This window comes from Stylophora pistillata, chromosome 11, assembly GCF_964205215.1.
Source record: "Stylophora pistillata chromosome 11, jaStyPist1.2, whole genome shotgun sequence".
Lineage (NCBI taxonomy): Eukaryota > Metazoa > Cnidaria > Anthozoa > Scleractinia > Pocilloporidae > Stylophora > Stylophora pistillata.
The window spans coordinates 18,045,530-18,061,313 of record NC_142529.1 but is presented as its reverse complement, the minus strand read 5'-3'; the positions used below and the strand labels follow the sequence as shown (position 1 = coordinate 18,061,313).

General features: G+C 39.1%; 2 protein-coding genes and 1 pseudogene across 3 annotated transcripts; all 3 read left to right on the top strand.

Annotated features, from left to right (window-relative positions):
- Positions 1-595: 595 nt before the first annotated feature.
- Positions 596-5,337, top strand: LOC148720420 (uncharacterized). The gene is made up of 2 exons (XM_088738389.1): positions 596-1,005; positions 4,877-5,337. The coding sequence occupies exons 1-2, from the start codon at positions 936-938 to the stop codon at positions 5,209-5,211; spliced, it is 405 nt and encodes a 134-aa protein (XP_088594515.1). The 5' UTR covers positions 596-935; the 3' UTR covers positions 5,212-5,337.
- Positions 5,337-10,519, top strand: LOC148720419 (uncharacterized; annotated as a pseudogene). The gene is made up of 5 exons (XR_015993153.1): positions 5,337-5,487; positions 5,897-5,939; positions 6,316-7,092; positions 8,586-8,786; positions 9,742-10,519. The product of XR_015993153.1 is annotated as an uncharacterized LOC148720419 (transcript).
- Positions 10,520-11,839: 1,320 nt separating this feature from the next.
- Positions 11,840-15,426, top strand: LOC148720418 (uncharacterized). Its single transcript, XM_088738368.1, has one exon. It carries the CDS (start codon positions 11,842-11,844, stop codon positions 14,830-14,832), a length of 2,991 nt encoding a protein of 996 aa, XP_088594494.1. The 5' UTR covers positions 11,840-11,841; the 3' UTR covers positions 14,833-15,426.
- The last annotated feature ends 358 nt before the right edge of the window (positions 15,427-15,784 follow it).

Genomic DNA, 15,784 nt, shown 5'->3' with positions numbered 1-15,784 from the left:
ACAATCGCCAAACACTGGGAAAGTGGCATACGAATCCAGGTTTTTTCACGATTTGCGGCCAGAGTCGCTTATGACACCAAAACCTTAAAATATACGTGTCGATACCCACCCTAACTAGAAGGGAATGCATCGTTTACAACAGAAAAAATTTGGGTCTGTTCCCGATTGTTTCTGGCGTGTGCTTTTTATCTTAATTTCTTTTTTGTCTCTCTAAGTTGTCTCTGTGAGGTGAGTGCGAGATGCTTGTGAGTGTGTGACCTGCGTCATCAGCGCTGGCATATGTGTGTGACCGTGATAGACGTAACACTTCCTCGAGAAAATTAACTCTTCGGGAAGTAATTACTGTAAAACAATCATGACTTGCTAAAAAGTGAACTAAATTGATAGGTATTGTAAATAAAGAAATAATAAAACATATTTGAAATGTTTGTGTTTATAATGAAGTGATGATCTGTCTCTTTCCATGTCATTTATACGAGGCAAACGCAATTAAAAAGGGTCGCCTCAATAGGATCGAATTTCTCGCTAACCTTCAACTTGGGACGCAACGTCAAGGTCTGATTGATTCTTGCTCAAACTGCTTGAGAATGTCTGTTGCGCATCCACAGTCACTTGAACCTTCAACAATGTAACAGTATCTGACTGCGATTACATAATGGGACAATTTCTGGTCACGCGTTGTTTACATAACATGAATTGTCACGTGCAGTATTTTTCCCGCCGTTTTGATGTATGTATTACTTTGGTCCTAAATAAATGGTTGAGTTAAACAACACAACACTTTACAAACAACACTTGAAATCAGCGAGGATGAACATCGTTTGACGAAAGATCGATCCTTTTCGACGAGCTGCGATTGTTTTCACAAAAGATATGTGAGATGCAATATTCGAGTGTGGCAATTTCTGCTATTGCTGTTGGCAATACTCGTCATCATGGGCGGCATAACAGGTTTAGCTGCAATCTTTGGCCCTGGAAAAGCTACCCTTGAAGAAGAAAAAAGAGGTATATCAATTTTAATATCTCGTTCAAAGATTAGTTATTCAGTTATTGCCACAATGCTTTCCAGTACCGACTCAAACAACGAAAGCAGTTAGTCTATCATTTCCGCATTGTATTCGGTAATGCTACTTCGAGATCCACTGTTTATGGGAGACAAGTGGTTTACGACATGTTTTTTCCCCTCTCGTTTGCCGCACTTGGAGCCTGCCGTCGGCGCATATCTCTTTCTGAGCCTTACTAAAAACAAACCACCTTTACAAAAACTAAAGGTGAAATACGCCGAGGTGTATAGAGGTTACCCGCTGACGTCACGTATCTCGTAGCAACCATGTTGGCCGCCATCTTGAAGGTCAGGTCTTCCAATGTTAACAAGCGATTCTGACCATGTCTGCGAAAAAAACTCACTTTTCAACGCTCGATCCGCTCGATAAAGAGAAATATTTGCAAAAAAAAGCTTGTATTGACAACATTGATCCGTTTGAGATCGCAAATAAGGAATGATCGTCAAATGTTAGCGATTTTCCACCGATAACTTACGTGGACCTCGTGAGGTAGCTAGTCCTAAATTCACTAGACGAAAAATTTAGGATGTATATGAAGAAAGTTTAAAGAAAATTTCGTTTCTTTAGATTTTGCCGACGAAATTTTAGGCCATGAATTCTAGCCAAAACGTACCTTGTATTGCTTCCCAATAATGCTAGCTGAGTGGCTGCAAATCCTTTAGAAGATAAATTTTAAGTTGAAAGTGCATTGACAACCTACAATCTAAAAATGTTTCATGGTTTTACTCCCTCGAAATGGGTACATTTTCAACTGAACTGGGTTTCCTTGATACAGCGACGTTAACTCATATAGTGATTTCTCTCATTGCTTTACCACATGGTTGGCTTTTGAAACAATGATTTCTTTTGTTCAAAGGTTGAAAAAATTTGATGGAACATCAAAAGAAATTTGATATTAATGTTTGTAGACCAGATACATCACTATAAGTGATGAGCCAGCCCTAGGAAATCACTCAGTGTAATACACTGTTGGGTAGACCCTTAATATATCAGGTCTATAAGGAAACATTGGGTTACAAAACAACCCAAAATGACCCACAAAGAGGTTCAAGGAAAAAATCCTTGCTAAAATGAATGGCCAACCCCTTCCCCAAAGAACAAAATAGTAACGTTGGACCCTTACAGTAATTACCTAGAAAAATAGGGCTACACTGCATTCATGTGTGTCACATGAAGAGCAGCCCCTTTGCAACACCTCAAGGAGCACTTCTAGCAGGTTTTTTTTTTTTTGTTCTTGCAGCCTGTGTGTTGCCTCTAAGACAACACTGGGTTACACCACCATTTGCTGGTGCCCAAATTACACAGTCCCTAAAAAATAGAAGTCACAATCTTCAATACTGCTCCCAATAACAATAATAATTAATCCACTCCCAATAATTACATTTTTCAGTAAAGTACACAATCAGTGCATTGATATTTATGGGAAATACATGGAAACACAACCCCAAATAGAAAAAAAACAAAACAAAACAAAACAAGTGATATTCTGGTACAAAAACTTCTGCCCCTGAAAATGAAATAAATCAGACACAAGAGTGGCAGGGCTCACTCCCTGCCAAAGCTATATTAATTTTTAATTCCAATATGCATTGACTTGTATACAAGTCCCCGCGACGCTGCAATGCAATGTGCTTCCATGGGTATATCCAATTAACTAGTAATTTCAAGGTTTATCTATCTCAATTAACCTTAAAAGTCAAACTTATTCCAGTGAAAAAGTTTGCAAGCAAACTATTCTGGTTTCCCATACTAGAAAATTTAATTTCGGGAAAGCCACAAATGAAACATTACTCACTTCCAAACACCAGAGAAGCACTGACTGGCATGTGCCATTTTGACAGCTGCCAACCTTTGATGTGCCATCGAGAAAGCTTTCAGTGTTTTAATGGGTATGCTCTGATGAACTGGTAATTTCAACGGTTCGACGGCAGGTACAAAAAGCAGGTCACAGGTCACAGGTCACAGGTCACAGGTCACAGGTGACAGGTCAGAGGTCACAATTAACAGGTCACAATTAAAGAGTTATACACCGGATAGAGTAAAGGCGTTGCATTTATAGTGTTTCATCGCAAGATATCCAATATCGCAGGAACAACTAAACACAACCACAACAAGACCCTCATCGGCAGGTTATGATTGAATTACAGTCGATGCTTAGTAAATAAGGATGTTAGGATGATGAATAAGGAAATATATGGCTTTACAACCATTTGAAAAGACCAAAAAAAGCGAGAAAAAACCTTAATTTCTTACCTCAAAATCCTCTCCTTCCTCCGCCATGATTCTCACGCGCACGAGGGAATTCCCAGTTCCAGGCTTCTGTCACAGACTCGTTCCAAGCCCCTATAGATCGAAGAAAATGTTATTTCTGTCTGCACATTAAAAAGAATTCTTCAAGCTGGGAACAGAGGAAACAGTACCAGTACACCCAACAGAATGTTGAACTAGTGACATTTTATTGTTCTATTCTTACACGAAAACCGGAACGCATATATATTATGTTCATTTCTGACGACTGGAAATGGAACTCTATAATGCAACGCCTTTACTCTATCCGGTGTATAACTCTTTAAGTGTGACCTGTTAATTGTGACCTGTGACCTGTGACTTGTGACCTGTGACCTGCGACCTGCTTTTTGTACCTTCCGGTAATTTCAATGTTTACATCTATCTCAAGCAACCTTAAAAGTCAAACTTAATCCAGAGAAACAGTTTGCATGCAAACTATTCTGGTTTACAATACTAGAAACTACAATTTCAGGAAAGCCACAAATGAAACATTACTCACTTTGAACAACAGATAAGCACTGATTGGCAAGACTTAACCTTGAGAAAGCCTCCAGTGCTTTCATAAGGACTACTTAGGATTTCAATTTGCGTCTTCTAGACGAAAGATCGAGCGCTTTTTCTCTTTGATAGACGATAACACTTGGGAAACAATAATATCCCTTCTTGTCGCGATTTGAACGGTTGGAACAACCGACAACAGAGCAAAAATTGACTATCTTTACGTCAGCCCTTCGGTTGGTCTTATGTTTTCCGCGAGAGGTTCACCTTCAAGATGGCCGTCAATGCGTTTCTATGGAAGCGTGACATCATGCGGGATACCTCTTTTCTGATTTAATTTTAAATCAAAGAAACTTCTCTGGTTGAGATCTCCAAAGTTGTTCCCGACTTTATGGCGCACAAACACTCTTTAACCCTACGTTACTAAGTCGAACATACATTACGTTTTATTTGTGAAGAAATTGTACAGTTAGAATTTTGCGGTACCTTAGCAACTCTGATTAGTGGAACTTGTTTATTTCAAACTGAGCCTCGACAGGTCATTGAGGATGGGCAACAGGTCAAAAATGATAATGTCTATGTCTGTAAATTGTGTCATATTAATGAGGGTATGGCGAGTGTTGACAGAAGATTTATGCTGTCCTTTTTCTGATAATTTGATTTGACAATAAACGAAAATTCCTGTGTGTACGCGTAACAACAATGTATGAGAAAATGATCGAGGGAAGTAAGCGCGAAAATTAAGTGCAAGTGCGGGCGTGCAAAGAGAAAAGACCTCTTGTGAACATTTCATAAAAATTGTGCCCTTCCACACTTTTAATATAACACTTAAAATATCTAATAACTTGGATATATCAACAAAGTTGAAAAGGTAAATTGGCCACCGTAACGATTACAAAAGCTGACGTTTTGAGCCTTTATTCACTTAAAATATCTACTCTGTCGTGTTTTTTGGTTTTGCTTCGGTTGTTCGTTTGTCTTTGTTTGTTTGTGTTTTGTGACCACTGCTCTAACAACCACATCAGAACCAACAACCGCTGCTCTACCAACCACAGATCAACCAAGAACCACAGAAAAAGCACCACCTACTGCCCCATCTACCACAGCAGAACCAAAAACCACAGAAAAAGCAACAACTACTGCTGCAGTAAACGCTACCACCACACTTACCACAGCAATACCAACAGCTACTGCTGTAGCATCAATTGCTGGGCCAACAACAGCAGCACCAATCACGCCCCCTCATAAAAAAATCTTAGAGTGTGGAACAGCTATAGTTGGCGCAGGTGAGGACTGGGCACTACTGGTCCGTTGCAATTACGTGGGAGATCTAGGACTCATAAAATCTTTTAACTCTTAAAATCGATTCCTTTGGTTTGTCGCAGTTGTTCGTATGAAAGCTTAGAGAATTGGTGGTGAGAAAGCACACAGTAATAGGCGAGTCTATTCTCGACAGCTACTGCCTGGAATTCTTAAACTGATTTCTTTTCATTTATAGGTATTGGTAGTTTATTAACAGCTTATATCCTTCTTTTCAACAAAAATGAAACGAGCTTGTGTATCTTTGAGGAAGAGGATCATCTTGGAGGAAAAGTTTTGGATTTCAGTTTCACTGAAGTTCCAGACGTCGCAGTGGGTTCGTTTTAAATTATCGTATCGACCGATCAAAGAGTTGCAGTTCAATATGAAAAACTGGTCATGATTCATCCCCTAAGAGCAATGGGGGGGGGGGGGCTGGGGGGTTGGGGGAAGGTTGTGAGCGGAGGATTTTGGTTGTGTAGCAATCAAATTTACCTGATGCTTCCATAAATCTCTGTAGTTTTTTATGACCACTCAGTCAATATCTGTATCCTTTATACTTCATTGCTGACAATTGACCCATTTACGTTCCCCCTCAAAGACATGTGATCCCCAAAAAAATCTCCAACTCCCCTTTTCCTTGGCGATGTTAAATGAGCATTTCCTAACGAAACCATTTTTAACCACCCTGATAGACCCACCTAATGGATAATTTTGTAGATTTTTAACTTACTTTTGATTCGTAGGCCTTGGACAGTGGAACATTTACGGCGCCAACTATGATGAAATGTAAGTGTCATCAACAATTCTAAAAAACGTTCACATTTTGTTATTTTCCTCCCACATTCTTTTCATCGGAGCGATTTCGTTGAAAATTTTTACAAACGAACCAATGATAAACATATTTTCAGCCAACTTGATCTCATTATTTTATGTCTTACGAAAGTCGTCAAAAAAGTAGTCCTTTGCAGGATATCGATGTTCCTCTATTGCCAATCCTCATCCCTCACCCCTCCTCCAGAAAATTGAACTTGTAAATTACTCGCATCCGATCCGAGTTTGTATACGTATTTATTTGTTTACAGACTTTTCTTGAATTACTACGTTAGAAAATCTATAGCTGATGACTAGCTCCAATTTTTTTCTAATTTTCACTTCATTTTAGTGAGCTCGTCAATACATTGGGAGTCACTCATGACCCTTGGATCAGGAAAACCACTCGTGTTGAAGCTCGTGGTGTGTACAAAGACAGTTTTGATTCCCTAAAGTCACAGGCCTTTCCAACGTTAAGTCATCGAGCCCCGACGAACAACAAAAGCCTCTAAGAAATCGCACAGTTCATTTATGATGATAAGAGAAATTATACCCAGTTCTCTACAGCGGAGACGTTTCTTATGTACGAGCTGTCTCCGAAGGGAGCCAAGTTCATGGCAGATACTTTTGGATTCAAGGGTGACTATATGCAAAAAATAAACCCAAACAGTTATAGAACCTACCTACACCATGAGGACTTTCTCGTAGATGAGACTCAAAGTCATGACGACACGAGGCCCACCAAAGGTATGAGTGAGATTGTCACAGAACTTCAGAAAAAAGTGGAAAATCTTGGTGGAAAAATCTACCTTAAAGAATCAGTAACATCTGTTGACAAAAGTGAAGGCAAGTATGTCCTTCCAACGACGACCTTAACTGTAAAGGCCAACAAGACAATTATCACTGTCGGACCTACGGCTTTGAAGAAGATAAGGGGTGACGTCATTACGAACATCACAGATCACGAGATTTTTAACTCCATTGTAAGTGTTCCTGCATTCTTTGGAGCAGCGGTCTACAAAACGGCGTGGTGGAATGACACTACCGCCACTAAGAAGAACAACGCTCTGCAGCCTTTGGACATGTTTATATCCAGCAGTCACTGTTTGGGTATTACCATGCCTTACCAGTAAGTAATCGTCTGGTCTTACGATAATGTTCATCACTAAGTTATAAATCGTGCGATTTTAATCATTCATTTAACCTTGGGTGATCAGCAATTATAAACCATCAAACAATTTTTGCTCGCGTGCGACTGGTCTCAATACTTTACTTGACCAAATATGCCCCACTTGAAACTGGGGAATATTCAGTGAAGTACCCCAAGTGATACTTCCTGACTTCCAAACCTTACGTCCACTACTTTAAGGGTCGGGTTTAAAAGGAAGAGAGAGTGTTCAGCTGGTTTTACAGAAGAAGGCACATGTTTGTTTGTTTATAAAGTCGTACCAAAGAGCACTGAAAAATAAACATCCCACGAAGCAAACGATAAGCGTTTCGTAAACATTTTAAAAAATATCTGAAAGAAATTATGATCAGTTTTTGATAAACGCAATAGCCTCCACTTGGTGTGAAAATGTACTGGTTTATGATCCATCAAATCTTCGTTTCTACTCGAATCGAAGCTGTTTGTAAAGATTTTCCCTCCCGGTTAGCTCAATGGATAGAGCACTGGACTGTTGTGCGGGAGGTCGAGGGTTCGAGCCCCGGCCGGACCAACACCTAAGGTCTTAAAATAATTGAGAAGAATATGCTGCCTTTCTATAACGTCAAGAAATGGTTAAACATTCTAGTCTTCTCGGATAGGGACAAATAAATGGAGGCCCCGTCTCCTGCAGGGTTAGGGGTAGGAGACGTTAATTTCCCACGCACGAGATTACTGTGTGATGGAAGTCCTCCCCTGGGGTGGGATGGGTGGGTTGCTGTCATACGTTTCATACATGAACCTCTGGCTCGGGCAATGTAGGTAACCATGCCCCACGTAAAGACAATAAACAATAAACTTAACTTAAACTTAGGGATAAAAAAGACAATAACCTCCATTTCATGCGAAATTTTACTTTTCTTATGATAAAGTCGAGCCTATGTTAAGCGGCACTGTATTAAGAGGTTACCCTGAATTAAGTTGTCAGTTGTAGAAGTCTCGAGTTTTTTTCCTCTTAATCATTGTAATTTCACCTCCACTGATCGATCACCTCTTTCAAGCGGTCACGGTTACCCTTTACTTGTCCTAACGGCCTGTTTTTATTCTCCTTCACCTGTGTTAAACGGTCACCGAAATTAAAACAGGAACATTCGAATGAAACTAAGAGTAATCTTTCAAGTAAATTAAAATCCATGTTTCTCTCCTTGAATGAAAGTAAGTAGTATTTTCGAGCGAGATTCTATACATTCAGTAGTCAGCTATGGCAAAAAGTAGCTTATAGTGGGTGCTATTTACCGTTGTTTATAATACCTCTAATCTGTGGAACCCGGCGTATTAAGAAGTCAACCTGCATTAACTTTAGTTGTTTTTGTTACGGAAGGACACAATAGCATCGATATCAGGTTCTTTACTAGAAATTTTATGGTCAAGGCTATTGAATTTAAATAATTATTAATTTTTGTTACTTGTTATTTTAGGGGAGTCGGACCTAATGGAGAAGTCGTGCTACACACAATAGCCAATAACGGTGGGTGCAGTGATAACTGGGGAAAACTCTTACAGATTTCGGAGGATGAACTAAACAAAGAACTGACGCGAGCCCTGAAATACAAGTTTCAAAGAGACGACATACCGCTGCCCCTGAAGACTGCATACAAATATTGGCAGGAAGGTTTCTGGTGAGTGTAATTTAAATTGCCACCAAAACTAAAAGTCTAAAATGCTCTTCCTCAAACCTCCGCATGGTCTTCATCATTAGTTGTTCCATGAAGCTTCCAAACATTTTAGTCCTTGAGAAACAATAAAGGGAATCTAGTGTTGTGTTCATTATTTAAAGGCTGATGGTTTCTAAAGAAACTGTCTGGTGCTGCGTCGATGGGGGTAACGAAATAATTTGGATATATCAAAAAAGTTGAAAAGGTAAATTGGCCACCGTAACGATTACAAAAGCTGACGTTTCGGGCTCCAACGAAGGGCTAACGCTCGAAACGTCAGCTTTTGTAACCGTTACGGTGGCCAATTTACCATTTCAGCTTTGTTGTTATATCTAGGATATAACAACAAAGTTGAAATGGTAAATTGGCCACCGTTACGATTATAAAAGCTGACGTTTCGAGAGTTAGCACTTCGACGCTCGAAACGTCAGCTTTTATGATCGTAACGGCGGCCAATCTACCATTTCAACTTTGTTGATATATTCAAATTAATCTGTTCATTATTTGTTGGACTGAGTTAAAGAAGAAATATTGATCATCAGCATTGAGTACGATTACGGGGAAAGTATATCGTGTAAACGCAAAACATGTTGTGATAAACCCACCTTGGAAAAACGTCTTGCTTTTCATAGCTGGAGTCTCTGACCCAGTATCACGCCGTCGGAATGGTGGCGAGGCGATTAAGTGATTAACAAATCAATCATTTTCAGAGAAATAAACTTTCGCAACGACAGACTTTGAATGGCTTCCTAGGGCGAGGCGATGTTATAATCTATTACTCTGTTTGGCTTGACAGTTTTTTTATTTCTGGGGTTGTTGTCGAATTTCAAAACCTGGCAGGCATCATGGTTCCATTACAAGCCCGATGAGAGGAACAGCTGTCTAATGTTTATCAAATTTTCTTTCTTTGATAATACAGGTATTTCCAGAAGCCTGGTGCTAACTATAACTTAACGACCATTCGACAATGGGCCAAGCGACCGCTGATCGGACAAGATGTATTCTTGGTTGACAGGGCATTCAATAATTTTGGTGGATGGTTACAGGACACTTTGCGTTCAGCAAATGATGCTTTAGTGGAGGGCTGGAATTCTAAACTGCCATTTGATGTTTATCTCTAAAGTCATAATCTACGGTGGCCCATAGGGGACATGACACATCTTTTTTTTTTTATCGTGCGATAAATGATAGATTATCGCGCGATAAATGGAGATTATCGCGCGATAAATGGAAATTATCGCGCGATAACTAAAGATTATCGCGCGATAAATGGAAATTATCGCGCGATAATTTAATTATCGCGCGATAACATTTATTATTATCGCGCGATAATATTTATTATCGTGCGATAATTTATCATTTATCACGTGATGAATGGAAACTCGTCAGGTCACGTAATCGGCTGTCATACATGTTGTTTCCGTGGACGACGATGACTGCCACAGTTGAGGAGCTATGTTTTGAGGTCGATAGTTCGTTTTATTCATGTAAAAAGATCATTTAGCAGTACGTTGCAATATTACGACACATAGCTCTTTGAATCTGTATAGTAAACCTTGATTTTGCGAAGTCCGAGCCCGTGGAAATTTTGTATTATTTATTTATATTTTGTAATAACTTTTTGATGATTGCATGACTTACACTGTCACGGTTGTGTTACACTAAAACCTTGAAATAAACTTTCATCAGTTTGCTCATCTTCCAGTCTATACTATATGCCCTCTAAATTTCTTTGTCATTGCTCAAATGTGCTGGAAGTCACTCTGGCATCCTGTTGCGTCACAACTTCACATGGACAAAAGTCATCTTTATTTGTTCTTATTTCCTCTTATTGCATTCTTTTAATAAAAACGCGATGGCAAATTTAGACCAATTTTAATTTTAACTTTACATTGAGAAACTTTGTATGGACAAAAGTCATCTTTATTTCTTCTTATTTCCTCTTATCGTATTTTTTTAATAATAACAACGCGATGGCAAATTTGGACCAATTTTAAGAAAAAAAAATGTGAAGGTATTTTTTGACATTTCGTGCATTTCTCCTAATTGGGCATCATCTATCAATGATTAATAATTTTAACTCCCAAGATCTGATTGTTCATTCTCTCCTCTAGCTGCCACGCATTTCCTTGCAAATTAGTAACAAGAATTTGGCGTCAGATCAAGAGAACAACTTTGAATTCTAACTGATGAGTTTGAGCATTCTCGCTACCTGGATACTTTATACTTTACTTGATGGATATTGTGGGGAGAAGTCACAGCTTAATCACTTCTGGGAGTTAAAGTGTCAAAGTAACTGAGGTCTTTCCTTCCTGCTAGCACTACTTGGAGGATCGCAATGGGTTGATAGCTTCTACGGTTAACGGTTAAAATTTTGGCCAATTTATGCCTGACAATTATCGTCATTCTACTCTTGTTACCTGAAATTGTTTTTACGGTTTCTACGACTGGATTGGTAAAAACTTGTCAATTTTTACGCGTAATGGCTAAACTTTTGGCATTTTTTACCTCTATCAGTTAACCCCATTGAGATCCTCTTCTTACATGGACAACTAAAATGTTCCTACAATGCTTTCCACTGCATATATTGTTACTTACATCAGAGCATGTACCAGGAGACTGGACACGAACGTAAAACCCCACCTAAACTTCATTTATATTTCCACAGGCGGCCCAAGCTCTCTTTGAGAACCACACAAGGAACACAATTTGCATATCGATTTATAAGGATATGTATGGGATTTTCTACAAGATAGCCATAGAGATAGTTAAATTGTGTTCCTTGTGTGGTTCTCAAAGAGAGCTTGGGCCGCCTGTGATATTTCTAACTGAGCCCCCATGACGCTCCCACCGTTAACTAGACGGCTCTGACAGGCTATTTTCATCATTCGCTCCGACGAAAGGCTAACGCACGAAATGTCAGCTTTTATAACCGTAACGGTGGCCAATTTACCATTTCAACTTTGTTGATATATTCAAATTATTTTCATCAAATTATTTTCAGTCACTGAGAGACAAGATGGCGGCTGGACGTGTGAAATTTCTACTTATCATCTTAGTATGGTTTCTCGCTCCTTCGTACGTTTTTGAGCTTGGTAAACAGTGCAACTTACACGTAAGAAAAATCAAGGTGCCTTTTGATGGAAATAGTATTACGCCATGGATTAAAGGGAGTACTTTGTACCGAAATTGGTTGACGATAAGACGTTCTGGTAACTACTTGAAGTCGAGAGTGAATTACTACGGCGACTGCTCAGCTACTTTTAACTTAGAGCTACTTCGCCTCTGTGGTGATATAAGCACTAATCCAGGGCCTCTGTATACAAAAAAATGTTCTGAGTGTGACCGGGTTGGGGCCCGAAATCATCGAGCAACTTGGTGTGATGGCTGCTCTTCGTGGACTCACATCAAATGTGGCGGCGTACTACCTAAAGAGTATCTGCACATGATGTCCACTAACAACAATTCGAGAACCTGTAGGTCGTGCTTGGAACTGTTACATCAGCTTCCTTTTGCGAATACAAGTCTAAATTCTAGCGGCGTTTCTAACGCCGAGTCAACCTCAGAGGAAAACGATACAGTAATATCAGTTTGGACAGAGTTTGATAACATTGCTCGAAAGCACCGCGGAAACTTCAAGATCGGCCATATTAATGTAAACAGCGTTGGTGGTTTCAAATTCTATGAAATAAAAACTTGGCTACTCTCTGGAAGATTCGACGTTCTTGTTATTTCTGAAACCAAAATTGATGCAAGTTTCCCGGACAGTCAATTTCATATCGATGGCTATCGCTTATGTCGCAAGGATAGACAGGCTGGCGGCGGAGGATTAATGATTTATGTTAGAAGTGATGTTTACTTTATAACAGTGAGACAGCTCGAAGGAATGTCGCTTGAAAATTTGTCCACCTTTAAAACAGAGTTTATGGTTCTCAAAATCAAACTAGGAAAGGGCTGGATAACAGTTGTGGGTGTTTACAGACCTCCGTCTGTACCGAAATCTCGATGGATTAATGAACTCTCATCACTCTTTGAAGCAGTGGCGATGCTTTCAGATACTGTGTTTTATGCCGGGGATTTCAATGCGGATTTATTGGATCCAGACAAACCTCCAAAGGATGGTAGAAGCTTCTTAGACTTGTTGGATATTTTTGATCTTAATTGCTTAATTACCAAAGCCACTCGTAAGACCAAAACAACTGAGACACTAATCCATCTCATCCTGACTAATAACAAGACAAAGACTTTGACATCCGGTGTGGTGGATACTCAAATCAGTGATCATTCGCTGGTTTTTACTGTCTTGCGGTCTGTTGCGCCCAGATCGCGTTCAAGAAAAATATGTTTTCGAAGCCTAAAAAATTTCAACCAAGAGAAATTTGTGCAGGATTTACGTATAGCACCTTTTACCATAATGAATCTATTTGATGATGTAAATGACAAACTTTTCGCCTTTGAACAACTGTACAATGACATATTGGAGGAGCATGCCCCTCTTAAACAGACCATTGTCAGGGGCAATCAAGTCCCATATATGAATGAACAATGGCGTAAGGCTATTAGACATCGAAATAAATTATGGCGGAAATTTACCAAAGATCGCACGGACAAAAATTACAAACAGTATAAAATTCATCGCAATAAATGCACGTCACTACGAAGGAAAGCGATAAAAGAACACTTTTTGAAAAAGTCAACATCGTCTGAGAACCCGCGTGAGTTCTGGAATGCGCACCGCCCATTCTTACATGGTAAAACAAAGCAGGCTAATGATATTATCCTTGAAGAAAATAATGTTGTCATTACTGAGAAGAATGCCGTTGCAGAGCTTTTTAATAATCACTTTATTCGAGTCGCTAACAGTGTTGCACGGATAAATGACAGTGACTATGGACAGGACTTCGAAAATCATCCTAGTATTTTGGCCATTCATGAACATTATAGGGACATCAATACGCCACTTTCTTTTGATTTTCACTGTACCAACGGTGTGCAGGTTGAAAAATTGCTTAAAGAAGTTAATGTGAGCAAGTCGAGTGGTCCCGACATGATACCGCCGCGACTAATCAAAGCATCGGCAGCTGTGATAGCTGAGCCCATCGCTCATATGTTTAATGCCTCAATTGTTCAAGGTTGCTACGCGAGTGTATGGAAAATGGGGCAGGTGACACCGCTGTTTAAGAAGGGTGATGAATTTAAAAAAGAAAACTATAGGCCTGTCACAGTCCTACCTGTACTCAACAATATATATGAGAAGCTGCTAATAGCACAGCTGGGAGACTTTTATCAAGCGATTCTGTCGGATTCCATCAGCTCTTACAGAAGGTTCTACAGTTGCGAGACGGCGCTGCTAAAGTTAATTGAGGACTGGAGGGCTATGCTCGATAAAGGGGAATTAGTTGCGGTAGTCTCAATGGATCTTTCTAAGGCTTTCGATGTTATTCAACACAATCTACTTTTAGCAGAACTCAAAGCTTATGGTGTGGGAGAGAGAAGTTTAGCACTCTTCAAGGATTATTTTTCGGGGAGACAGCAGAGAGTCAAGATTGGGGACACCTTTTCCAGTTGGAAAGATGTTAAAAGAGGAGTTCCGCAAGGAAGTGTTTTGGGGCCTGTGTTTTTTAACATATTCATCAACGACTTGTTTTACTCGGTTACGCAAGGTAAATTTCACGCATATGCGGACGATCATCAGTTATACTCTTCTGATGTCGACCCAGTAGCTCTAGAGAACTGTATTTGTCGGGAAGTGAGAGTTGCAAATAAGTGGTATCGCAGCAATGGAATGATTGTAAATGAGACAAAACACCAGGCTATAGTCTTGGGAAAAACAGGCCACTCCTTCTCTTTTCCATTAAAAGATTCTTTGGATATATTTGGAATAAATATTGACAATAGGTTGCGTTTTGATAATTATATATCAACTATTTGTAAGAAGATAAATGGCCAGTTCAATGTAATGCTAAGATTTCGTAAACTTATCTCTAAAGATACTCTACTAAGATTGTAAAAGGCTTTTATTATGCCACATTTTAACTATTGTTCGCCTGTATGGCACTTTTGTGGTGCACGTAGTACTGAGAAGATAGATACTTTAAACAAGCGAATTCTTAGAGTTATCTTGCAGGATTATAATTCTCCCTATGCCTCTCTACTCAGCAAAGTTAACTCCAAATCTCTGTATAAAAGACGCCTTCAGACTTTCTTAATTATATTGTACAAGAGCTTGTTTTTTAACTGCTATCCAGGCTATCTAAAGAATATGTTTAGTTTCCGGTCTGTATCCTATAATCTACGCGGAAATTATATTTTGTCTCTACCGTCTACAAAAAATACTACTTATGGTCTTCACTCCTTTTCATATATGGCTTCAAAACTATGGAACTCTCTTCCGGACTCTTTTAGAACGTCTGACTTTTCTGATTTCAAGCGCAAGATTCTACAGTATGACTCTTTCTCATAGTTAAATTTTAGAATGTTACAATTTTACATTTTACATTTTACATTTTAGTAGTATTTAGAATTATACTTGTAACTCGAAGATACTAGCTTATTCTTTAGCTACTCCAAATTCGAGATTAAATAAAGTATATGTATGTATGTATGTATCAAGGTTTAATTGATTATCTTAGGAGATAAACACCAACGAAAATACTTCTGAAAATGACAAACAAAAAAAAAACAAAAAAATTTTCAATTAAGAAATCATGTGGCTTTCTGCAGAGCCGGCGTTCAGACGCGCAACTCACGCATAACTCACGCTGTCGATCAACCCAAGAATACGCGTGTTTTGCTTAATAAAAACGTGTTTTTTAGCTTACAGAAAGTGCTTTCTTTGATTCTTCGGTTCCGTCAAGGTTGAACCAATTCAAGACAACACTAAAAGTCGGTTTATTAAAAGCCAAAGCTAACCATTAAGTTTTCCTATTATAATTCAGTTATTTGAGGACACTTACAGCGCT

Coding starts and splice junctions, on each gene's coding strand:
- LOC148720420 (XM_088738389.1), top strand. CDS start 936: ATGGGCGGCATAACAGGTTTAGCTGCAATCTTTGGCCCTGGAAAAGCT. Junction 1,006..4,876: donor CCTTGAAGAAGAAAAAAGAG/GTATATCAATTT, acceptor CAACCACATCAG/AACCAACAACCGCTGCTCTA.
- LOC148720418 (XM_088738368.1), top strand. CDS start 11,842: ATGGCGGCTGGACGTGTGAAATTTCTACTTATCATCTTAGTATGGTTT.